General features: G+C 42.3%; 4 protein-coding genes across 4 annotated transcripts; 2 read left to right on the top strand and 2 right to left on the bottom strand.

Annotated features, from left to right (window-relative positions):
• Positions 1-125: 125 nt before the first annotated feature.
• Positions 126-2,866, bottom strand: LOC131264085 (meiotic recombination protein SPO11). The gene is made up of 5 exons (XM_058266376.1): positions 2,858-2,866; positions 1,895-2,757; positions 1,341-1,815; positions 1,141-1,278; positions 126-1,070 (listed from the first exon to the last, which is right to left on the bottom strand). Exons 1-5 carry the CDS (start codon positions 2,864-2,866, stop codon positions 774-776), a joined length of 1,782 nt encoding a protein of 593 aa, XP_058122359.1. The 3' UTR covers positions 126-773.
• Positions 2,867-3,731: 865 nt separating this feature from the next.
• On the top strand, positions 3,732-4,848 carry LOC131261317 (exosome complex exonuclease RRP42). Its single transcript, XM_058263322.1, has 2 exons — positions 3,732-3,871; positions 3,941-4,848. The coding sequence occupies exons 1-2, from the start codon at positions 3,815-3,817 to the stop codon at positions 4,781-4,783; spliced, it is 900 nt and encodes a 299-aa protein (XP_058119305.1). The 5' UTR covers positions 3,732-3,814; the 3' UTR covers positions 4,784-4,848.
• On the bottom strand, positions 4,797-6,531 carry LOC131261316 (ankyrin repeat, SAM and basic leucine zipper domain-containing protein 1). The gene is made up of 4 exons (XM_058263321.1): positions 6,389-6,531; positions 5,863-6,327; positions 5,307-5,794; positions 4,797-5,242 (listed from the first exon to the last, which is right to left on the bottom strand). The coding sequence occupies exons 1-4, from the start codon at positions 6,470-6,472 to the stop codon at positions 4,891-4,893; spliced, it is 1,389 nt and encodes a 462-aa protein (XP_058119304.1). The 5' UTR covers positions 6,473-6,531; the 3' UTR covers positions 4,797-4,890.
• Positions 6,532-7,877: 1,346 nt separating this feature from the next.
• Positions 7,878-11,107, top strand: LOC131264075 (sodium- and chloride-dependent glycine transporter 2-like). Its single transcript, XM_058266366.1, has 7 exons — positions 7,878-7,901; positions 8,038-8,272; positions 8,353-8,776; positions 9,329-10,067; positions 10,139-10,348; positions 10,781-10,951; positions 11,006-11,107. Exons 1-7 carry the CDS (start codon positions 7,878-7,880, stop codon positions 11,105-11,107), a joined length of 1,905 nt encoding a protein of 634 aa, XP_058122349.1.
• The last annotated feature ends 12,721 nt before the right edge of the window (positions 11,108-23,828 follow it).

Below are 23,828 nucleotides of genomic sequence, written 5' to 3'. Positions count from 1 at the left end.
TGAATAGACGGCGTAGAGCTGAGTGTAGCACAAGGGCACACGGGTAGGTAGAGGAGGAATAAATGTTCTTCCTATAACGTTTTGGTTTCGGCTTCTATGAAAACAAGTAACAGCGTAAATTTCTACTCCGTTAATAACGAGCGGAGGTGTAAAATGATATTCTACAATTGAGTGAAAGGAAGCGCCAGTTGAATACAGTTATATATCGAGTTTTTTTTATAATAAGTAGCAAAACAATAAAGAAAACCCGTTACACCTTAACCGCCATGAAACACCGGATACGATGTTTGGGCTGGTGATAGTGTGTAATCGTAGAAAGAGAACTAAAGACAATAAGTGCGTTGTTTCTTAGACGCTAGACAAAGAGATCTGATAATATCACAATTGATGGTTTCGCTGATTGCATGCTTCCATTTTTCTTTTAATGTAGCTTATTATAATAAATTGAGGAGATTAAGTAATATCCGAATCCGGATTCCATCGTTTGATCCAAGTATACTGCTAGATTTGACAGTTGGTGAATTAAAAGCTGTATTGTAATTCATGTTCTTCATTTTTCTTTTGCTTTTCATGTTCTAGCTTAACGCTGTATGATTACAACAAACTGTCCATTCTTCAGTTCCTCGTGTTCCTCCAAAGCGTCTCGCAGAAGATCAAAAAGTAGAAAATATCCGATACTCTCCTCGGCATTGTCGTCATTGTTGAAACCAATAACTAGTTCGTAATGTTACGTTCGTTTTAAATTACGAATTACGCGAGCAATTATAGCAAATTTACACGTTCAACCGTAGCTCCTTAAATTTTTGTGGCAAATAGACCGTTGTCATAAAGTCCGATGCGATATGGTACAAACTTTCGATCTCTGCCTTGGTAGCAAGCTGTCGCAGGAACAACAGCTCACGTTCGAAGATTCCTTCCGTGTAGGGTCGTTTAACGATGTGCTCAATTTTTTTCAGCTCGTTTTCACGCAGCGGCACACCTCGAAGTCCCAACAGCTCTATATCGGAGGGGAACAGCCCAATCCAGCGCATGATCGGGACGGCTAAGGACTGTTGTTGATACGCCATGGCCTTTTGAGAATGAAGCAAAATTAAGTTTTTTAGGTGCACGAGTTTTAAGAGAGAGGAGGAACAAACTGACCAGTGAACCAAATTTGTACACGCAAAATATTTCAATGCCGTGTGGATCGGCATCCATTAGGCCGCAAATGGGCACATTGGTGCAAATGGATATTTTCTTCAAGAGTAGTCGCGTCGAAATATCCGGATATCCTTTGCCCTATAGAATAGTAAATTGTTACGATCGATATTACTTTTACTAAATATCCTTATATTGCATACCGTTATCAGAAGCAATCGGTTACAGAATTTTTCCATTATACCATCTTCAAGGAGTCGTTTGAAGACGGTATCTTTCTCCACGACAAGCACAAGTGCGGCGGATAGCTGCAGCTCCACGACGCTGCCCACATCAAGCGGGACCGATGTTCCCCAGCGAGCGTTGCAATCGACCGTCCGTCCACAGGCCAGTTTGATCAGCAGCGGACCAGAAACCAATCCCTTGGAGGTGTTGAACACATTCAATTCCCATGCGTCTGCGTCCAGCAAGGCGCAAACATCATCGAGCGCCGCGTAGGTGTAGCACGGAGACTGGGCAAGGTCCAGGTGGAGGTAGTAGAGTTCGCGTTTTGTGCAGCTAGTCCTGGTCGCAAGGAGCTGATAGATGGAAGCTAGCAGGCGCACCATAAGCTGTAACCGCCGACAGTCGATAGGTTTGATAATTTTATCCCCTTGCGAAAGACTGTTCGACTGTAAACTGAAAGCGAAAATCATTAGCTTCTAGCTGCCAAGTGAAGGCCTTCGATCTAGAACGATCTAGAATAATGAATACTCACATTCCGCTCTCCATCGAGCAGCTCTGCCAGGTTGGTTTCTTTCGTACAGATAGTGGAACACCTTCGCTAATTGTTTGTTCGATTTGGTGCAAAAGATCGACTATCCTATCTTGTAGCTGTCGGTGCCGTTCTGGCACCTCACTCGCCTGCGAAGCATCCAACATATCCTCGATATCATCGAAACCGGAATCCATCAAGCTATCGCTCAATTGGCTGGGAGTATACTGTTCTACGTTCCACTTATCAGATGTTTGTGTATTGCTTTTGGAGGAATGTTGAGTTTCACTTACATTCTCCACAAACGGCGTAGATTCCAAGCAATCCTTCTCACCCTTTTTAAAACTTGAGTCGTTGTCAATGCATTTATTGTCCTTTTCCTTATGATCACAATTCGATACAGTTGATGAACAAGCTTTCAAATCTTCAATACACGTAGCTTTTTCAAGGACGCAAAGATTTGGTAGCTCATCACCAACTGCCTCAGCTGGCATGCTTGGTTCCACCATTGCTTCTTCAAGACAAAACGTACTGGAGTCACTAAGGCTGCTCGAACAAGATTCTTCATTAGCATCAGGAGTGTCAGATAAAACGTATCGCTCATACAGTGCCTCTAGTGCGGTTGTGGAAATTGCAATACCATCGTTGTTCGGTATTGAATTATTCTGCTCAGGGTCTTGCGGTTCGCCAATTTGAACGCACGAGTTGCTATCGGCTCCACTGCAGTCTTCAAACAGATCCAAAATACTTCGGCTCCACTTGGGGGATTCGATTGGTATATTTTGCAACGGAGACCAGTCGGACAATGCATCTTCAAAGGTCGAAAAAGCAATGCTTTCGTCACTACCGCTGCTTGACATAACAAACTGTGTGAAACAAAAAAAACGGTACTAGATGACTTAGTTAATGCTGCGTTTCACTGGTTTTCCGATACTTCCCCAATCACTAAGTGCAATAAACTACTACTTCACACATTCTTTTAGTACATAGTTGTTTCCCAGTACCAGAAAAGAAAATCAAGTTAAACTCTAATTACTGCGTATTGTGTACCAATTCAATAGGCAAAACTACAATAATTACTTTCGGTGTATGCTGTGTTCGATGTAAATCATCTTGGTGATGTAAAGGTTACTTTGATTTACATTACAAAAGTGTGGATGTCAGCTATCCTTCTATTTTTCAGGTGAATGTTTTTTAACCGTTAGATGTACTACTACAACATTGGAATTGTCCCATGGACAATTGACTTCAACGGTTAATAAAATTTACCACGTGGGCGATGTTTCTCGGAGCTTCGATAATTTCAGTTTTTCGATGTTTTTTGTTATTGCCTCTAGTGGTGGGTCATTTTATGTTAATAATTATAGTGTGAAGTAGAAATTAAACAAAATGATAATAAAAGCTGTAAAAGAGTTATCTTTCGGCAATGTGGCACCCGGTGCAACTGCATAAGGCGATAATGTGATGGATGCATATTTTACTTTTTGTGTGAACTGAAGATGAGATCTTGTTTGCTTCGAAGGAAGCTTTTTGAGTTAACTGATAACAAAAACAAAAACAGCAGAGACTGATGCATGCATAGACTGTCAGATACTTTGCACTTGCATTGACTGGCGACAGCATTGGTACCGCAAAACGCGGCTACACGAACCGCAATGATTTTGACGTAAACTTATACGGTTTTAGTTTTAGTGTAGCAGGCCGGTTTAGAATCCGTCAGATGGGATTCGAATCTTTAGAATCTGTCAAATGGGATTCGAATCTTTAGAATCCGTCTAGGGATCGAATCTTCGAATCTTCCGAATCCCGATTCTACCAACACTATATTTGACAGTAGAAACATTGGTAAACAAATCCTGCCGGTGTTTATTTAATCGACCGCATTGTTTTATTTCTTAGGAAAGTCTAGTTCTTGTGCTCAAAATGGCAAATATTCTTCTTAGTGAGGCCGAAAAAACTTACATTCTCCATGGCGTACAGGTAACGTTCATACGAGAGTAGAAAATCACGCACGACATCCTGCTGAAGACATACTCCTTTCGAAAACAGAAAAATTACAGAAACGATGCAAGAACGAATCGAGACTATCGCCCCATGGAGCTAGAAACGGACATTGTTGTTCATGCGTCCGGCTCGGCTCGTTTGCGACTGGCCAACACAGACATTTTGGTTGGCGTGAAAGCCGAAATTGACACACCGCATCCAGATCGTCCGAACGAAGGAAAAATTGACTTCTTCATAGACTGCTCGGCGAACGCAACACCCCAGTTCGAAGGACGAGGCGGAGAACAGCTGGCAACGGAAATTGCCAACACCCTCGCTAAAGCCTACGAGTCCCAGAAAGCGTTCGATCTTTCTAGTCTCTGTATTATGGCCAAGCATCAGTGCTGGAAGTTGTACGTGGACGTACTGGTACTGGAATGCGGTGGCAATCTTTTCGATGCCGTATCGCTAGCGGTAAAGGGTGCCCTGTACAACACGAGGATCCCTCGAGTGTCGACGGCCATGTTGGACGGTGGCTCGATGGATTTGATACTTACCGACGATCCGTACGATTGTGAGCGGCTTGATGTTTCTACTGCGCCACTTTTGGTAACGGTTTGCAAGATTGGCGACCAGTGCGTTGTGGATCCGTCCGCTGAGGAAGAAGAATGCAGTGCAGTCAGTGTAGTGGTAGGCGTCACCAACCGTCCGGATGGAAAGCGATGCGTCTCTACAGTGCGGACGTCCGGAGAAGGCTCAATTCACATGGATACGCTGAAAAAGTGCTTCGATCTGGCAATTAGTGCCGGTTCCTCGCTTGACAAAGCGCTGATAAGTGCTTTGAAAGACGACGAGACAAGAAATACCCAGGGGCTTGGCAAGCGTAAAATTTATGGATTTTTGAAATAAAGTATAACACAAATTCTTTTCGTCTATCTCATTTTTCCAAATATTCTGCCTTCAACATATGGCGTAACTTAACAAATACAAGGAACTATAATGCTTCACATAATTCATCAGCTTTGTAACTTATACCGTAGTCTTATGCATATTGCTATCGAGCCAACGAATACACAGGCACCAATACTAAGGGCTTTGTACGAAATACTATGTTTTGTGTCCTGCTTCGTAATATGCAGTACCGGTTTGGGAGAGGACAGTTTGTGAATCTCAGTCAGTTGGTTTTGCAACAATCCTATCGACGTTCGTAATTCCTCCAACTTGCCCAGCAGTTTAGATTTTTGCAACACTTTTGCGAACACTTCCGGATCGTATCCAGATGTGAGACTTTTGGTGTACAACACTGATCCATGGATTACTGTCAGCTGCCTCAACATATTTCCTAGAGATTCTTGCACATCGTAACAACTGGAAAGGTAAAGTATAATTGAGATATTATTTTAGGCTTTCTGAAGCATATTCCCCAACTTACTCGAGAGCGTCCGAATTCGACGAAGTCCACAGGCTATTTTTTGACCATGGTTGGCGATGAAAGTCGTAGAGACCAAGAAGAATTCTCTTACGCTCTATAGGGTACTTTATGCCTATCTCTTGCAAACGTTCGTCCGTGACGGTGAGCAGCTCGAACAGATTCATATTTGCCTGAGCAACAAAACGGATATTATTTTCACTGTGCATGCCAAACAGCATAATTCCTATCTCTGGGGAATATTCGGGGTGGTCCTGCTCCGTCTCGCCGTGAATGAAATCCCGATAATTTTTATAGGTCATGTACTTTGCGGGTAGTTCGTAACAATCCTCCTCTGCTGGCAGCAGATCCGCTATGTCCATGTAATTTGCCGTTACGGCACATTGTCTCGGGGTAAAACCTTCCCGGTTGACGATGTTTGTCGGTGCGCCAGCCCGAAGAAGAACTTTAACGATTTCCAAGCGATTGTTTTTTACTGCATGAAAAAGTGCCTGGGAAAACAGATACAAATAATGTATTGTTTCATCGACGTGCTCGAACTGCTTCAAGTAACACTCACCGTATTTCCTTCATTGTCCACCGAAAGAAGAGAAGATTCTCCTATAATTTCTTTTACCACTTCCAAATGACCTTCCTTGCAGGCGAACATCAACGGTGACCATCCATACCGATCCAAAACGCCAACGATGGCACCATTTTCCAGTAACAGACGCACGATTGAATACACTTGTTCGGTGGGTTTCGGGGAGCTGCACGCTACCATTAGCGCTGTTTGTAGGTTATAGGAACGCTGGACGTCGATTCCTGCCGCCAAGAGGTACTGCACGATAGCAAATTTTGTCTCGTAACATGCATAAAATAAAGCTGGCCAGCCCTGACGAAGACACGCACCGGCACGTAGATCCCCGGCTAGCTGTAAGACGCGTTTCGTTTCGTCTAGGTTATCATCCATGATGGCATCGTACAGCAAAGCATCGTAATCTTCAGTAGTCGTTTGTTGTATCTCGGTCATCCAGTTGATTTTCTGAAAGTCCCGTATAGGGGTTAATGTTTTTCAAAGTAACGTGTATTTTTCAAATACTAACCTTTGGTTTAAAATCCGAGATGTAACCATATTCGTCAAATTCATCTTCCTCCGAATCATCGTATCCTGCCGGACGAAACATCATGGAAAGCACAGGCGAAATTAATCCTCGCGCTATATTTTTAGGATTAGTCAAGGTTACTCCAAAGGTTGGTTCATGAGGAGCGATTTGAAAGGTAAACATAACGCCATCTTGGAATTTATGATAACTAAAACAAGCATTCGTAATGAACGTTTGAATTCCATTCTGTAACAAAAAACAGTTAAACCAGGTTGTAAAACACAGTTATACTAATCAACTGCTACCAACTTATGCAGAACCATAAACATGCTGCTTGTATCAGAAAATCTATTTCATTGGAACTTTAAGTAAAACTCCTATTTGTGTATCTATTTCAACCGGTGTTGAACCGGCTAACCTCAAAATTGGTTCATTTTTGTACTCAGTACCATCAAGGTAAAGAGACATGATAAGCGGTGGCGATCCAACCTGTAGTTCCAGTAATCGTGCACCAAACTGACAGCAGCGTTGCCCGAAAGACCAAAATATTTTTCTTATGACCAAGGTTAATGGAACTCGATTATCACAATTTGAAATACCAGTTGAATAGCCAAAATGTTAACAACTTCTCAGTGCATACGACAAGTTTTTTACGATATACACAAATTAATGCTCTTTTTAAGCTAAATAACTTTGAATAACCCGATTAATAAAAAATGTTTCTTTGTTCAAGTTTTTAAATATTGAGAATTTTGAGATATTTTGAGAAAATAAATTGAAACAGAAAAATGATTGAGACAGGAAAAAATAACAATCCCGAATAATTTTTATAGATTTTTAGCCCGAAGAAAGCACAAAGTGTTCCATCTCAGTTCATTATCTCTAAATAAAATAAAAGAAAATAAAAAAAAAAAACTTTCAAAAACCACAGTACGTACATTTGATCCTCTTCCTTCGTTGGATATCTTTGAAAATGATTTTGATAGAAATAAATTGGTCTGAAATATCTGAAAATAAATAAATATATACCAAATTTACCTGTTCAAGTGATTCTTCGAAGGTACACTATTGAAGGCACAAAAGTATTAAACCTTTTTTTCTTCAAGATAATGGACTATGATCGTAGCACGCAGGTGACTTGCTTAATCGAAAATGGCAAACTGCAGACACCCCTAACATTGAACCATTTCTGCAGCCTTTTTGTATGGGAAAGAATTGTGCATTGTAACGATATATCAAATTGCGCCAAAATGGAAAGAGTTTTTGCACAGCGTCATAGCTGGTACAAGATGGCAATTGTCACCGCCTGTGGCCTTCACTGGAAGATAATTTGTAAAAATTCTCATGCCTCTGCGAACAGTACAGCCTCTTCCATCTTTGTTGCCGCAAGGGGACTGACTTGTAAGTAGCAGTTATTTTATTTGTTGCCTAGTAGCCATTCGCTTAGTGCACAAGTTCTCGTCTAGTTTAAAGTGCAATGAATAACGGCATGGCCGATGGGACGGATGGTGAAGTAAGGGGCTGTATCCAAATATCTTTTAATGGCAGCTATAATGCAGCCCCCGTTTGATGGCTGTCTGCTGATATGGGAGATATAAGAAATTAGTGCCATTAGGTGATCTGTCTACATCTCTGTTATCTTTTCCAAGGACTGCACCACGAAGCTTACCGTCGATGTGTGGCTGAAGCGAGTAGAACGTCGAAGACAGTTAGCCTATCCGAACGATTGCGATTCCTACAGTGAACACCAGATGAACGATGAAGTGCACGCCAAACGAGGCTCCTGGACCGGGCGTTACGACTTCTTGCTATCGCTGTTGGGATATTCGGTGGGGCTCGGGAATGTCTGGCGTTTTCCCTACCTGTGCTACAGCAATGGAGGAGGTCAGATGATGAACCTGGTCCTTGTGGAAACGACCAAGAGTTTCAGCAGGATTCTAAAAGGTTGTCCCATTTTTACGCAGGTGCGTTTCTCATACCGTTCGTTGTGATGCTGATCATTGCCGGTCTTCCGCTGATGTTCATGGAGCTCTCGTTGGCGCAGTATGCGGGGTTAGGTCCGGCGGTAATCTTCAAACGACTTGCTCCGCTATCGGAGGGGCTCGGGTACGGGATGATACTGATCGCCGGCATGGTGATGCTGTACTACAACGTGATAATCGCCTGGACGGTCTTCTATATGGCCGTGTCGTTCGAAGACCCATTGCCATGGCGTGGTTGTCAGCAGGAATGGGCCTCACCGAACTGTTTCTCCTATGAGGAGGAGGATGAGTGCATTGCAACTAACCGAGCGTACTATATGGCAAAGTGTGTTACGTTCGAACAGGTTCGTATGCTCAACACAACACTCAGAACTCCACGCAAACCGCCGGCAGAGGAGTTTTTCAGGTAAGCATAGATGTTTCTACCGGATATGTGCTTTATAGTCAATTGTAAGTAAATTTGCTATTTAACATCACGTTTGTACAAAGCGACAAAATCCTACTTTCTCCAAAAAAAGTCGTCCTAGGCTAAAGATTAGACGAGACAAAGTATAATAATGACTGGTGTATATTTAACAGAATATTACTTCGGAGACTGCATGAGATTTTAATGGGGGCATGACTGCATGGGGGTCCGCGACAGCCGAGCGGTAGCACCGGTTAGAAAATCGGCCCATGAGCGCCGAGGCTCACCACCTCGACGGCGTGGGTTTGAATCCCAACCGAGACCGGACCCTCCCCTGTACGAGAGGACTGACTATCCACGTACAACAGGGAAACAAGTCTCGTAAGCCCTTAACGGGGCAGGCATGACCAACAAGGTCGTTACGCCAAGAAGAAGAAGAAGATGAGATTTTAAGAAATGTCCTTTTTTGAAACAAAAATCGGTTGAGAGACATTCGAACAATGCCGTTTCAACTATCTATGGTTACTTAGCGTGCTGTGTTCTCCGTTTTAGAAACTACTTCCTCCAACTTTCTTCCGGCATCGAAGTCACCGGCGGCATCAACCAACGCCTAGCCGTGTGCCTGCTAGTTGCATGGATTATCGTGTTCCTCTGTCTATCGCGGGGTGTCAAGAGTTCCGGTAAGGTCGTCTACTTTACTGCCCTCTTCCCGTACGTGGTCCTGACGATGCTGTTTGTACGTGGCCTCACGTTACCCGGTGCGTACGATGGTATCATGTACTACCTGCGGCCAGACTGGGACAAACTGCGTACAGCTCAGATCTGGGGTGACGCAGCGGTTCAGATTTTCTTCGCCCTTAGCCCAGCTTGGGGCGGTCTGCTGACGTTGGCATCGTATAATCGTTTCGATAACAACTGCTACCGGGACGCACTGCTGGTAGCCATCTGCAACATTCTCACGTCCTTCTTCGCCGGATTCGTTATCTTCGCCATCATTGGTTTCCTGGCCCACGAACTGGACACAAGTGTGTCGAGTGTTATCGACCAGGGTGCCGGTCTAGCGTTCGTGGTATTTCCCGAACTCGTTGGGAAATTGGAGATGCCGCGGCTATGGTCGGTGCTATTTTTCTTCATGCTGCTTACACTTGGTCTGGATTCGCAGTTCACCTTGATGGAAACGGTCGTTACGGGCGTGCTGGATACTTTCCCTACGCTGCGCCAGAGAAAGCTAGTAGTCGTATCCTGTGTCAGCATAGTCGGCTACCTTGGGGGATTGATATTTGTGACCAAAGTAAGTGGTTGGCTAATATTTAAGAGCATCAAATGATAAGTACGGCGTACTACAAGTTCCATTTTATTCAGAGTGGAATGTACTGGTTTCAACTGTTCGATAAGTACGCCGCCAACTGGTCTGTCCTGTTGATCGCTATCGCGGAGTGCATGCTGATCGGTTGGGTCTACGGCGCAGAACGGTTCATCTGCAACATCGAGCAAATGATGGGAAAACGGTCGGTTCTATTCCGACGCTTTTGGATAACGATTTGGAAGTACATTACCCCGGCAACACTGTTGGTAAGTTTAAGCTAGCGTTGTATATTCTTGAACTATAAGAACATAAGCAGCCAAACAATTACGATATCAGCTAATTTATAGCCATTTAGTTTGCAAACTTTCAATGGTTTTTGGTCTTACAAATTGATGAAGAATTCTTTGACGAGAGCATTTGGAACTTGTATAAAAAAAATATTTACTCAACGAATCACAACGATCCCAGATGAGTGCCTGATTTTCAAAAGCTAGCATTCAAATGGTTATTTTATTTTAACAATTCCTGTACAGTGAGTGTATTTTATTTTAACAATTCCTGTACATGAACAAAACTTGAAAGTAAGCGAATACCAGTCAAGGAAAAAAAAGCAGAACCAACAGAAGAAGAAGTAATTTACTTTGTATTTTGTTTTTGTTGTTTTGAAATTTATTTTCTGATCAATTTTTATTCCACAGTTTATCCTGTGTTTCAACTGGGTGCAGTACTCGCCGGTCACGTACGGTCGATACATCTATCCGGACTGGGCGGACGCCATCGGATGGATTATTGCACTGGCTCCGTTCGGGATCGTAATTTTCGTAGCAATCGTGCGACTCCAAAGTAGTCCCGATAAAATATCGCGACAGGTTAGTGGCGCTGTTTTCTCAGACCCGGTCTTCATACTTCTATTTTTCCAACAGAAAATACTGAAGCTACTGCAACCGTCGCCGGAATGGAAACCATCGGAACCCCGATTGGCAGCCGAAAGGGCGTATGAGAATAGTGGAGGTGTTGAGCTTTGACCTACAACAAACTTTAATCCTTTAATATGTACACTGTAGACTGTTAGTCGATTGAATTATGTTACTAGATGCGAAACCAGTGTGTATATTTACTACGTGTAAGGTTTTATGTTTTATCCTACTTACCCAAATTTGTTCTTTTTTTCTTGTCCTGTGGCTATTTAATTTGTTGCCTTCGACTCGGCTTGTTGGTGAATTGTTGCCGGTAAGTAAATATTCACCTAGAACAGAATTTACGAAGACCTCGTTGGGAAAATACTAAAAACTGTCAACAACAATACAATAGGCATCGAGTCCCGAAGCAGCAGTGAAAACATTTGAATGAATTTGGGCAAAGTATACCCAAACACGATGGACGGCATTTCATGAATTTGACAGAATTGGTGAAAAAAAGCATAAATGTTTCTCCATCGGGTAAAAGAGTAAATGAGAGTAAAGAAAACCACACAAATTATCATTCAAGAATCTATTCGGATATTGAACAAGACGCTACTCTAGCGATGTTCATTTAATGTTCCGATCAGTTGAATATATTTAAATCATGAATTCATGTTTTCTCTGATTTAGGCCATGAACATTTTGAAACAATATTCTAAAAGAAATCGGAAAGAATCGAACTTCCGGAAAGAATGAAACTTCCGGTCGAAGGATTGTTGCAGCGCTGTGTAGACCTGCAGTCAAACAAAAAAGTCGAGGAAAAGAAATAAAAGTTATAAACTAAACCAAACTCAAAATTATTTTGCTGTTCCTTTATTACAATGAAATTGTTTACGGGTAACAAAAACATCTTCTGTGCAGCGATTTAAATGTTTATTTAATTTGAATATTTTTAAACACATCAACTCATTTACATTTACATTGTTTACATTTACATGGTTACATTACAAAATGATTACATTATCAAACAATTGATCAATACAATAATAAATCTAACTACATCTAACTACAAAAAAATAAAATAAGTAATCCTGCCAAACACCGATCCATGGCAGGCGGCGTCACCCTTCTTTGATTGTTTTTCCTTTGGAGCGTCGATTTCGGAATCCTTTTTGTCCTCCAGATAATCGTCATCTTCGTAAAACATTTCTGCCTCTTCTTCTTCGATGTCCCCTAGCGAAGGTTGCCAGCCCTGGAAATGAGTGAAAACATCTTTTAATACATGTAAGATTTTATTTTTTCTCTTACTTACCAATACATCTTTTTTTACCCTCGGGTAGCAAACGCCCACATCTGTAACGTTGTCGTCCAGATTCATCAGAACGTCGTCGTCCGGAACGTCGTCGTCATCCAGAACGTCGACGTCCGGAACGTCGACATTCGGAACGTCGGCGTCCGGGACATCGGCGTCCGGGAGATCGGCGTCCGGGACATCGGCGTCCGGGACATCGGCGTCCGGGACATCGGCGTCCGGGAGATCGGCGTCCGGGAGATCGGCGTCCGGGAGATCGGCGTCCGGGACATCGGCGTCCGGGACATCGGCGTCCGGGACATCGGCGTCCGGGAGATCGGCGTCCGGGAGATCGGCGTCCGGGACATCGGCGTCCGGGACATCGGCGTCCGGGACATCGGCGTCCGGGACATCGGCGTCCGGGACATCGGCGTCCGGGACATCGGCGTCCAGAACGTCGACGTCCGGAACGTCGACTTCCGGGACATCGGCGTCCGGGACATCGGCGTCCTGGACATCGGCGTCCGGGACATCTTCGTCCGGGACATCTTCGTTCGGGACATCTTCGTTCGGAACATCTTCGTTCGGGACATCTTCGTTCGGGACATCTTCGTTCGGGACATCTTCGTTCGGGACATCGGCGTCCGGGACATCCTCATCCCGCATTTCGTCAACTGAATCGAATTCTTCATTTACTTCTATTGAGCTCCACAAAACGAATTCTTCCTCTTCCGGCTCCTTTTTGGACCTAAAACAACAAAAGAAATCGATCATACCCATTGTGTTAGTTTTGAGCATCCGTACTCAATCGTTACAAATGCTCAAATAATGAAATGTGTATACTGCGATTGATTTATAGGCTGTTTCGAAGGTAGTAAATTGCATTCCATAGTCTACTAGATGCAATCGGTTTTATTTAAAATTTTAGCAATTTCTTTTTAGATCTCAGTTGGTTGAGATTTAAAATTTTAGATCTTAGTGCACACTTATCTGATGTGTATATTTACTACGTGTAAGGTTTTATGTTTTATCCTACTTACCCAAATTTGTTCTTTTTTTCTTGTCCTGTGGGTATTGAATTTGTTGCCTTTGACTCGGCTTGTTGGTGAATTGTTGCCGGTAAGTAAATATTCACCTAGAACAGAATTTACGAAGACCTCGTTGGGAAAATACTAAAAACTGTCAACAACAATACAATAGGCATCGAGTCCCGAAGCAGCAGTGAAAACATTTGAATGAATTTGGGCAAAGTATACCCAAACACGATGGACGGCATTTCATGAATTTGACAGAATTGGTGAAAAAAAGCATAAATGTTTCTCCATCGGGTAAAAGAGTAAATGAGAGTAGAGAAAACCACACAAATTATCATTCAAGAATCTATTCGGATATTGAACAAGACGCTACTCTAGCGATGTTCATTTAATGTTCCGATCAGTTGAATATATTTAAATCATGAATTCATGTTTTCTCTGATTTCGGCCATGAACATTTTGAAACAATATTCTAAAAGAAATCGGAAAGAATCGAACTTCCGGAAAGAATGAAACTTCCGGTCGAAGGATTGTTGCAGCGCTGTGTAGACCTGCAGTCAAACAAAAAAGTCGAGGAAAAGAAATAAAAGTTATAAACTAAACCAAACTCAAAATTATTTTGCTGTTCCCTTATTACAATTAAATTGTTTACAGGTAACAAAAACATCTTCTGTGCAGCGATTTAAATGTTTATTTAATTTGAATATTTTTAAACACATCAACTCATTTACATTTACATTTACATTGTTTACATTTACATGGTTACATTACAAAATGATTACATTTTTATCAAACAATTGATCAATACAATAATAAATCTAACTACATCTAACTACAAAAAAATAAAATAAGTAATCCTGCCAAACACCGATCCATGGCAGGCGGCGTCACCCTTCTTTGATTGTTTTTCCTTTGGAGCGTCGATTTCGGAATCCTTTTTGTCCTCCAGATAATCGTCATCTTCGTAAAACATTTCTGCCTCTTCTTCTTCGATGTCCCCTAGCGAAGGTTGCCAGCCCTGGAAATGAGTGAAAACATCTTTTAATACATGTAAGATTTTATTTTTTCTCTTACTTACCAATACATCTTTTTTTACCCTCGGGTAGCAAACGCCCACATCTGTAACGTTGTCGTCCAGATTCATCAGAACGTCGTCGTCCGGAACGTCGTCGTCATCCAGAACGTCGACGTCCGGAACGTCGACATTCGGAACGTCGGCGTCCGGGACATCGGTGTCCGGGACATCGGCGTTCGGGACATCGGCGTCCGGGACATCGGCGTCCAGAACGTCGACGTCCGGAACGTCGACTTCCGGGACATCGGCGTCCGGGACATCGGCGTCCTGGACATCGGCGTCCGGGACATCTTCGTCCGGGACATCTTCGTTCGGGACATCTTCGTTCGGAACATCTTCGTTCGGGACATCTTCGTTCGGGACATCTTCGTTCGGGACATCGGCGTCCGGGACATCCTCATCCCGCATTTCGTCAACTGAATCGAATTCTTCATTTACTTCTATTGAGCTCCACAAAACGAATTCTTCCTCTTCCGGCTCCTTTTTGGACCTAAAACAACAAAAGAAATCGATCATACCCATTGTGTTAGTTTTGAGCATCCGTACTCAATCGTTACAAATGCTCAAATAATGAAATGTGTATACTGCGATTGATTTATAGGCTGTTTCGAAGGTAGTAAATTGCATTCCATAGTCTACTAGAAGCAATCGGTTTTATTTAAAATTTTAGCAATTTCTTTTTAGATCTCAGTTGGTTGAGATTTAAAATTTTAGATCTTAGTGCACACTTATCTGATGTGTATATTTACTACGTGTAAGGTTTTATGTTTTATCCTACTTACCCAAATTTGTTCTTTTTTTTTCTTGTCCTGTGGCTATTGAATTTGTTGCCTTTGACTCGGCTTGTTGGTGAATTGTTGCCGGTAAGTAAATATTCACCTAGAACAGAATTTACGAAGACCTCTTTGGGAAAATACTAAAAACTGTCAACAACAATACAATAGGCATCGAGTCCCGAAGCAGCAGTGAAAACATTTGAATGAATTTGGGCAAAGTATACCCAAACACGATGGACGGCATTTCATGAATTTGACAGAATTGGTGAAAAAAAGCATAAATGTTTCTCCATCGGGTAAAAGAGTAAATGAGAGTAAAGAAAACCACACAAATTATCATTCAAGAATCTATTCGGATATTGAACAAGACGCTACTCTAGCGATGTTCATTTAATGTTCCGATCAGTTGAATATATTTAAATCATGAATTCATGTTTTCTCTGATTTCGGCCATGAACATTTTGAAACAATATTCTAAAAGAAATCGGAAAGAATCGAACTTCCGGAAAGAATGAAACTTCCGGTCGAAGGATTGTTACAGCGCTGTGTAGACCTACAGTCAAACAAAAAAGTCGAGGAAAAGAAATAAAAGTTATAAACTAAACCAAACTCAAAATTATTTTGCTGTTCCTTTATTACAATGAAATTGTTTACGGGTAACAAAAACATCTTCTGTGCAGCGATTTAAATGTTTATTTAATTTGAATATTTTTAAACACATCAACTCATTTACATTTACATTTACATTGTTTACATTTACATTGTTTACATTTACATGGTTACATTACAAAATGATTACATTTTTATCAAACAATTGATCAATACAATAATAAATCTAACTACATCTAACTACAAAAATATAAAATAAGTAATCCTGCCAAACACCGATCCATGGCAGGCGGCGTCACCCTTCTTTGATTGTTTTTCCTTTGGAGCGTCGATTTCGGAATCCTTTTTGTCCTCCAGATAATCGTCATCTTCGTAAAACATTTCTGCCTCTTCTTCTTCGATGTCCCCTAGCGAAGGTTGCCAGCCCTGGAAATGAGTGAAAACATCTTTTAATACATGTAAGATTTTATTTTTTCTCTTACTTACCAATACATCTTTTTTTACCCTCGGGTAGCAAACGCCCACATCTGTAACGTTGTCGTCCAGATTCATCAGAACGTCGTCGTCCGGAACGTCGTCGTCATCCAGAACGTCGACGTCCGGAACGTCGACATTCGGAACGTCGGCGTCCGGGACATCGGCGTCCGGGAGATCGGCGTCCGGGACATCGGCGTCCGGGACATCGGCGTCCGGGACATCGGCGTCCGGGACATCGGCGTCCGGGACATCGGCGTCCGGGAGATCGGCGTCCGGGACATCGGCGTCCGGGACATCGGCGTCCGGGACATCGGCGTCCGGGACATCGGCGTCCGGGACATCGGCGTCCGGGACATCGGCGTCCGGGACATCGGCGTCCGGGACATCGGCGTCCGGGACATCGGCGTCCGGGACATCGGCGTCCAGAACGTCGACGTCCGGAACGTCGACATTCGGAACGTCGGCGTCCGGGACATCGGCGTCCGGGACATCGGCGTCCGGGACATCGGCGTCCGGGACATCGGCGTCTGGGACATCGGCGTCCGGGACATCTTCGTTCGGGACATCTTCGTTCGGAACATCTTCGTTCGGGACATCTTCGTTCGGGACATCTTCGTTCGGGACATCGGCGTCCGGGACATCCTCATCCCGCATTGCATCAACTGAATCGAATTCTTCATTTACTTCTATTGAGCTCCACAAAACGAATTCTTCCTCTTCCGGCTCCTTTTTGGACCTAAAACAACAAAAGAAATCGATCATACCCATTGTGTTAGTTTTGAGCATCCGTACTCAATCGTTACAAATGCTCAAATAATGAAATGTGTATACTGCGATTGATTTATAGGCTGTTTCGAAGGTAGTAAATTGCATTCCATAGTCTACTAGAAGCAATCGGTTTTATTTAAAATTTTAGCAATTTCTTTTTAGATCTCAGTTGGTTGAGATTTAAAATTTTAGATCTTAGTGCACACTTATCTGATGTGTATATTTACTACGTGTAAGGTTTTATGTTTTATCCTACTTACCCAAATTTGTTCTTTTTTTCTTGTCCTGTGGGTATTGAATTTGTTGCCTTTGACTCGGCTTGTTGGTGAATTGTTGCCGGTAAGTAAATATTCACCTAGAACAGAATTTACGAAGACCTCGTTGGGAAAATACTAAAAACTGTCAACAACAATACAATAGGCATCGAGTCCCGAAGCAGCAGTGAAAACATTTGAATGAATTTGGGCAAAGTATACCCAAACACGATGGACGGCATTTCATGAATTTGACAGAATTGGTGAAAAAAAGCATAAATGTTTCTCCATCGGGTAAAAGAGTAAATGAGAGTAAAGAAAACCACACAAATTATCATTCAAGAATCTATTCGGATATTGAACAAGACGCTACTCTAGCGATGTTCATTTAATGTTCCGATCAGTTGAATATATTTAAATCATGAATTCATGTTTTCTCTGATTTAGGCCATGAACATTTTGAAACAATATTCTAAAAGTCGTCGTCCGGAACGTCGTCGTCATCCAGAACGTCGACGTCCGGAACGTCGACATTCGGAACGTCGGCGTCCGGGACATCGGCGTCCGGGAGATCGGCGTCCGGGACATCGGCGTCCGGGACATCGGCGTCCGGGACATCGGCGTCCGGGACATCGGCGTCCGGGACATCGGCGTCCGGGACATCGGCGTCCGGGACATCGGCGTCCGGGACATCGGCGTCCGGGACATCGGCGTCCGGGACATCGGCGTCCGGGACATCGGCGTCCAGAACGTCGACGTCCGGAACGTCGACATTCGGAACGTCGGCGTCCGGGACATCGGCGTCCGGGACATCGGCGTCCGGGACATCGGCGTCCGGGACATCGGCGTCTGGGACATCGGCGTCCGGGACATTTTTGGACCTAAAACAACAAAAGAAATCGATCATACCCATTGTGTTAGTTTTGAGCATCCGTACTCAATCGTTACAAATGCTCAAATAATGAAATGTGTATACTGCGATTGATTTATAGGCTGTTTCGAAGGTAGTAAATTGCATTCCATAGTCTACTAGAAGCAATCGGTTTTATTTAAAATTTTAGCAATTTCTTTTTAGATCTCAGTTGGTTGAGATTTAAAATTTTAGATCTTAGTGCACACTTATCTGATGTGTATATTTACTACGTGTAAGGTTTTATGTTTTATCCTACTTACCCAAATTTGTTCTTTTTTTCTTGTCCTGTGGGTATTGAATTTGTTGCCTTTGACTCGGCTTGTTGGTGAATTGTTGCCGGTAAGTAAATATTCACCTAGAACAGAATTTACGAAGACCTCTTTGGGAAAATACTAAAAACTGTCAACAACAATACAATAGGCATCGAGTCCCGAAGCAGCAGTGAAAACATTTGAATGAATTTGGGCAAAGTATACCCAAACACGATGGACGGCATTTCATGAATTTGACAGAATTGGTGAAAAAAAGCATAAATGTTTCTCCATCGGGTAAAAGAGTAAATGAGAGTAAAGAAAACCACACAAATTATCATTCAAGAATCTATTCGGATATTGAACAAGACGCTACTCTAGCGATGTTCATTTAATGTTCCGATCAGTTGAATATATTTAAATCATGAATTCATGTTTTCTCTGATTTAGGCCATGAACATTTTGAAACAATATTCTAAAAGAAATCGGAAAGAATCGAACTTCCGGAAAGAATGAAACTTCCGGTCGAAGGATTGTTGCAGGGCTGTGTAGACCTGCAGTCAAACAAAAAAGTCGAGGAAAAGAAATAAAAGTTATAAACTAAACCAAACTCAAAATTATTTTGTTGTTCCTTTATTACAATGAAATTGTTTACGGGTAACAAAAACATCTTCTGTGCAGCGATTTAAATGTTTATTTAATTTGAATATTTTTAAACACATCAACTCATTTACATTTACATTTACATTGTTTACATTTACATGGTTACATTACAAAATGATTACATTATCAAACAATTGATCAATACAATAATAAATCTAACTACATCTAACTACAAAAAATAAAATAAGTAATCCTGCCAAACACCGATCCATGGCAGGCGGCGTCACCCTTCTTTGATTGTTTTTCCTTTGGAGCGTCGATTTCGGAATCCTTTTTGTCCTCCAGATAATCGTCATCTTCGTAAAACATTTCTGCCTCTTCTTCTTCGATGTCCCCTAGCGAAGGTTGCCAGCCCTGGAAATGAGTGAAAACATCTTTTAATACATGTAAGATTTTATTTTTTCTCTTACTTACCAATACATCTTGTTTTACCCTCGGGTAGCAAACGCCCACATCTGTAACGTTGTCGTCCAGATTCATCAGAACGTCGTCGTCCGGAACGTCGTCGTCATCCAGAACGTCGACGTCCGGAACGTCGACATTCGGAACGTCGGCGTCCGGGACATCGGCGTCCGGGACATCGGCGTCCGGGACATCGGCGTCCGGGACATCGGCGTCCAGAACGTCGACGTCCGGAACGTCGACTTCCGGAACGTCGGCGTCCGGGACATCGGCGTCCGGGACATCGGCGTCCTGGACATCGGCGTCCGGGACATCGGCGTCCGGGACATCGGCGTCCGGGACATCTTCGTTCGGGACATCTTCGTTCGGAACATCCCCCGAAACACTGCACGAAGTAAACCCAGCCAAATTCTCACTCAATCGGGACACGAATAGTCTGAAAGATTTGGTTGGAAATTGCCGAAGCAAAACCGAAGTTGCCACGACAAAAACGAAAAATGGAGGCCCCTTTCGGGGCCCTCCCTCTTTTTTCCTTCTCTTCCTTCTACACATTTTCATGTCTCGAGCTGTTACGCGGAATTGAACCGCGTTGTTTCCACTCCGGTCTCTGCGCACCTACCGCAAGACCGTCGCTCTTTGTTGAGAACGGTGTGCTAAAGGCCCAATATATATCTAGTGCGTAGTCGTTTGTATGGACTGTATGGGAATGCATCGTTCGCGCTCAACCCGCTCTAGCCATTTAAACCTCTCGCGGAGCGAATTCATATGGCCACCGTAAGAGGCTTTTGCTCTTCGTTTAGCGATCGCTTGCGCTGCGTACGTATGAATGAATGACCGCTCGCGCTGGGTATACCCGTACGGGTACCCATACGTCCGTATTCGACCGCGCTGGGCATTCGACTGGTCAACGATGGCTCGCGCTGGGTTTTCGATCGCTCGCGCTGGGTCTTCGAAGACCCGATCGCGCAGGGCATTTAAACTTCGTATCGTATTGCATTGCGCATGCGCACTTTGATGCACAAACCTCGATTTTTCAGTTCGGATCGGCTGTCGCGGCAACAGATGGGCGCGGTGGCCAGAGATTTCTGGCGGTGGCGGGACGGGGGAATTTCTGCGTTGGTGTAAAAGAGACAAGGCTATCACCATCTCGCTCTTGCCCATTAATTTCCTATCTCGACCCGAAGCTAATGTTGGTAGGGATCTTCGTTCGGAACATCTTCGTTCGGGACATCTTCGTTCGGGACATCTTCGTTCGGGACATCCTCATCCCGCATTTCGTGAACTGAATCGAATTCTTCATTTACTTCTATTGAGCTCCACAAAACGAATTCTTCCTCTTCCGGCTCCTTTTTGGACCTAAAACAACAAAAGAAATCGATCATACCCATTGTGTTAGTTTTGAGCATCCGTACTCAATCGTTACAAATGCTCAAATAATGAAATGTGTATACTACGATTGATTTATAGGCTGTTTCGAAGGTAGTAAATTGCATTTCATAGTCTACTAGATGCAATCGGTTTTATTTAAAATTTTAGCAATTTCTTTTTAGATCTCAGTTGGTTGAGATTTAAAATTTTAGATCTTAGTGCACACTTATCTGATGTGTATATTTACTACGTGTAAGGTTTTATGTTTTATCCTACTTACCCAAATTTGTTCTTTTTTTCTTGTCCTGTGGCTATTGAATTTGTTGCCTTTGACTCGGCTTGTTGGTGAATTGTTGCCGGTAAGTAAATATTCACCTAGAACAGAATTTACGAAGACCTCGTTGGGAAAATACTAAAAACTGTCAACAACAATACAATAGGCATCGAGTCCCGAAGCAGCAGTGAAAACATTTGAATGAATTTGGGCAAAGTATACCCAAACACGATGGACGGCATTTCATGAATTTGACAGAATTGGTGAAAAAAAGCATAAATGTTTCTCCATCGGGTAAAAGAGTAAATGAGAGTAAAGAAAACCACACAAATTATCATTCAAGAATCTATTCGGATATTGAACAAGACGCTACTCTAGCGATGTTCATTTAATGTTCCGATCAGTTGAATATATTTAAATCATGAATTGATGTTTTCTCTGATTTCGGCCATGAACATTTTGAAACAATACTCTAAAAGAAATCGGAAAGAATCGAACTTCCGGAAAGAATGAAACTTCCGGTCGAAGGATTGTTGCAGCGCTGTGTAGACCTGCAGTCAAACAAAAAAGTCGAGGAAAAGAAATAAAAGTTATAAACTAAACCAAACTCAAAATTATTTTGCTGTTCCTTTATTACAATGAAATTGTTTACGGGTAACAAAAACATCTTCTGTGCAGCGATTTAAATGTTTATTTAATTTGAATATTTTTAAACACATCAACTCATTTACATTTACATTGTTTACATTTACATGGTTACATTACAAAATGATTACATTATCAAACAATTGATCAATACAATAATAAATCTAACTACATCTAACTACAAAAAAATAAAATAAGTAATCCTGCCAAACACCGATCCATGGCAGACGGCGTCACCCTTCTTTGATTGTTTTTCCTTTGGAGCGTCGATTTCGGAATCCTTTTTGTCCTCCAGATAATCGTCATCTTCGTAAAACATTTCTGCCTCTTCTTCTTCGATGTCCCCTAGCGAAGGTTGCCAGCCCTGGAAATGAGTGAAAACATCTTTTAATACATGTAAGATTTTATTTTTTCTCTTACTTACCAATACATCTTTTTTTACCCTCGGGTAGCAAACGCCCACCTCTGTAACGTTGTCGTCCAGATTCATCAGAACGTCGTCGTCCGGAACGTCGTCGTCATCCAGAACGTCGACGTCCGGAACGTCGACATTCGGAACGTCGGCGTCCGGGACATCGGCGTCCGGGACATCGGCGTCCGGAACGTCGACATCCGGAACGTCGGCGTCCGGGACATCGGTGTCCGGGACATCGGCGTCCGGGACATCTTCGTTCGGGACATCTTCGTTCGGAACATCTTCGTTCGGGACATCTTCGTTCGGGACATCTTCGTTCGGGACATCGGCGTCCGGGACATCCTCATCCCGCATTGCATCAACTGAATCGAATTCTTCATTTACTTCTATTGAGCTCCACAAAACGAATTCTTCCTCTTCCGGCTCCTTTTTGGACCTAAAACAACAAAAGAAATCGATCATACCCATTGTGTTAGTTTTGAGCATCCGTACTCAATCGTTACAAATGCTCAAATAATGAAATGTGTATACTGCGATTGATTTATAGGCTGTTTCGAAGGTAGTAAATTGCATTCCATAGTCTACTAGAAGCAATCGGTTTTATTTAAAATTTTAGCAATTTCTTTTTAGATCTCAGTTGGTTGAGATTTAAAATTTTAGATCTTAGTGCACACTTATCTGATGTGTATATTTACTACGTGTAAGGTTTTATGTTTTATCCTACTTATCCAAATTTGTTCTTTTTTTCTTGTCCTGTGGCTATTGAATTTCTTGCCTTTGACACGGCTTGTTGGTGAATTGTTGCCGGTAAGTAAATATTCACCTAGAACAGAATTTACGAAGACCTCGTTGGGAAAATACTAAAAACTGTCAACAACAATACAATAGGCATCGAGTCCCGAAGCAGCAGTGAAAACATTTGAATGAATTTGGGCAAAGTATACCCAAACACGATGGACGGCATTTCATGAATTTGACAGAATTGGTGAAAAAAAGCATAAATGTTTCTCCATCGGGTAAAAGAGTAAATGAGAGTAAAGAAAACCACACAAATTATCATTCAAGAATCTATTCGGATATTGAACAAGACGCTACTCTAGCGATGTTCATTTAATGTTCCGATCAGTTGAATATATTTAAATCATGAATTCATGTTTTCTCTGATTTAGGCCATGAACATTTTGAAACAATATTCTAAAAGAAATCGGAAAGAATCGAACTTCCGGAAAGAATGAAACTTCCGGTCGAAGGATTGTTACAGCGCTGTGTAGACCTGCAGTCAAACAAAAAAGTCGAGGAAAAGAAATAAAAGTTATAAACTAAACCAAACTCAAAATTATTTTGCTGTTCCTTTATTACAATGAAATTGTTTACGGGTAACAAAAACATCTTCTGTGCAGCGATTTAAATGTTTATTTAATTTGAATATTTTTAAACACATCAACTCATTTACATTTACATTTACATTGTTTACATTTACATGGTTACATTACAAAATGATGACATTTTTATCAAACAATTGATCAATACAATAATAAATCTAACTACATCTAACTACAAAAAAATAAAATAAGTAATCCTGCCAAACACCGATCCATGGCAGGCGGCGTCACCCTTCTTTGATTGTTT

The sequence above is a fragment of the Anopheles coustani genome, chromosome 3, assembly GCF_943734705.1.
Source record: "Anopheles coustani chromosome 3, idAnoCousDA_361_x.2, whole genome shotgun sequence".
Lineage (NCBI taxonomy): Eukaryota > Metazoa > Arthropoda > Insecta > Diptera > Culicidae > Anopheles > Anopheles coustani.
Note: the sequence above shows the minus strand (reverse complement) of the source record. Positions and strands in the feature narration are given on the sequence as shown.

Coding starts and splice junctions, on each gene's coding strand:
- LOC131264085 (XM_058266376.1), bottom strand. Junction 1,279..1,340: donor ACCGATTGCTTCTGATAACG/GTATGCAATATA, acceptor ACTATTCTATAG/GGCAAAGGATATCCGGATAT. Junction 1,071..1,140: donor TGTACAAATTTGGTTCACTG/GTCAGTTTGTTC, acceptor CATTCTCAAAAG/GCCATGGCGTATCAACAACA.
- LOC131264075 (XM_058266366.1), top strand. CDS start 7,878: ATGGCCGATGGGACGGATGGTGAA. Junction 8,273..8,352: donor GTGCTACAGCAATGGAGGAG/GTCAGATGATGA, acceptor ATTTTTACGCAG/GTGCGTTTCTCATACCGTTC. Junction 10,349..10,780: donor TTACCCCGGCAACACTGTTG/GTAAGTTTAAGC, acceptor TTTATTCCACAG/TTTATCCTGTGTTTCAACTG.
- LOC131261316 (XM_058263321.1), bottom strand. CDS start 6,472: ATGATGTTTCGTCCGGCAGGATACGATGATTCGGAGGAAGATGAATTT. Junction 6,328..6,388: donor TCTCGGATTTTAAACCAAAG/GTTAGTATTTGA, acceptor CGGGACTTTCAG/AAAATCAACTGGATGACCGA. Junction 5,243..5,306: donor TCGAATTCGGACGCTCTCGA/GTAAGTTGGGGA, acceptor TTACCTTTCCAG/TTGTTACGATGTGCAAGAAT.
- LOC131261317 (XM_058263322.1), top strand. CDS start 3,815: ATGGCAAATATTCTTCTTAGTGAGGCCGAAAAAACTTACATTCTCCAT. Junction 3,872..3,940: donor ACATTCTCCATGGCGTACAG/GTAACGTTCATA, acceptor TTTCGAAAACAG/AAAAATTACAGAAACGATGC.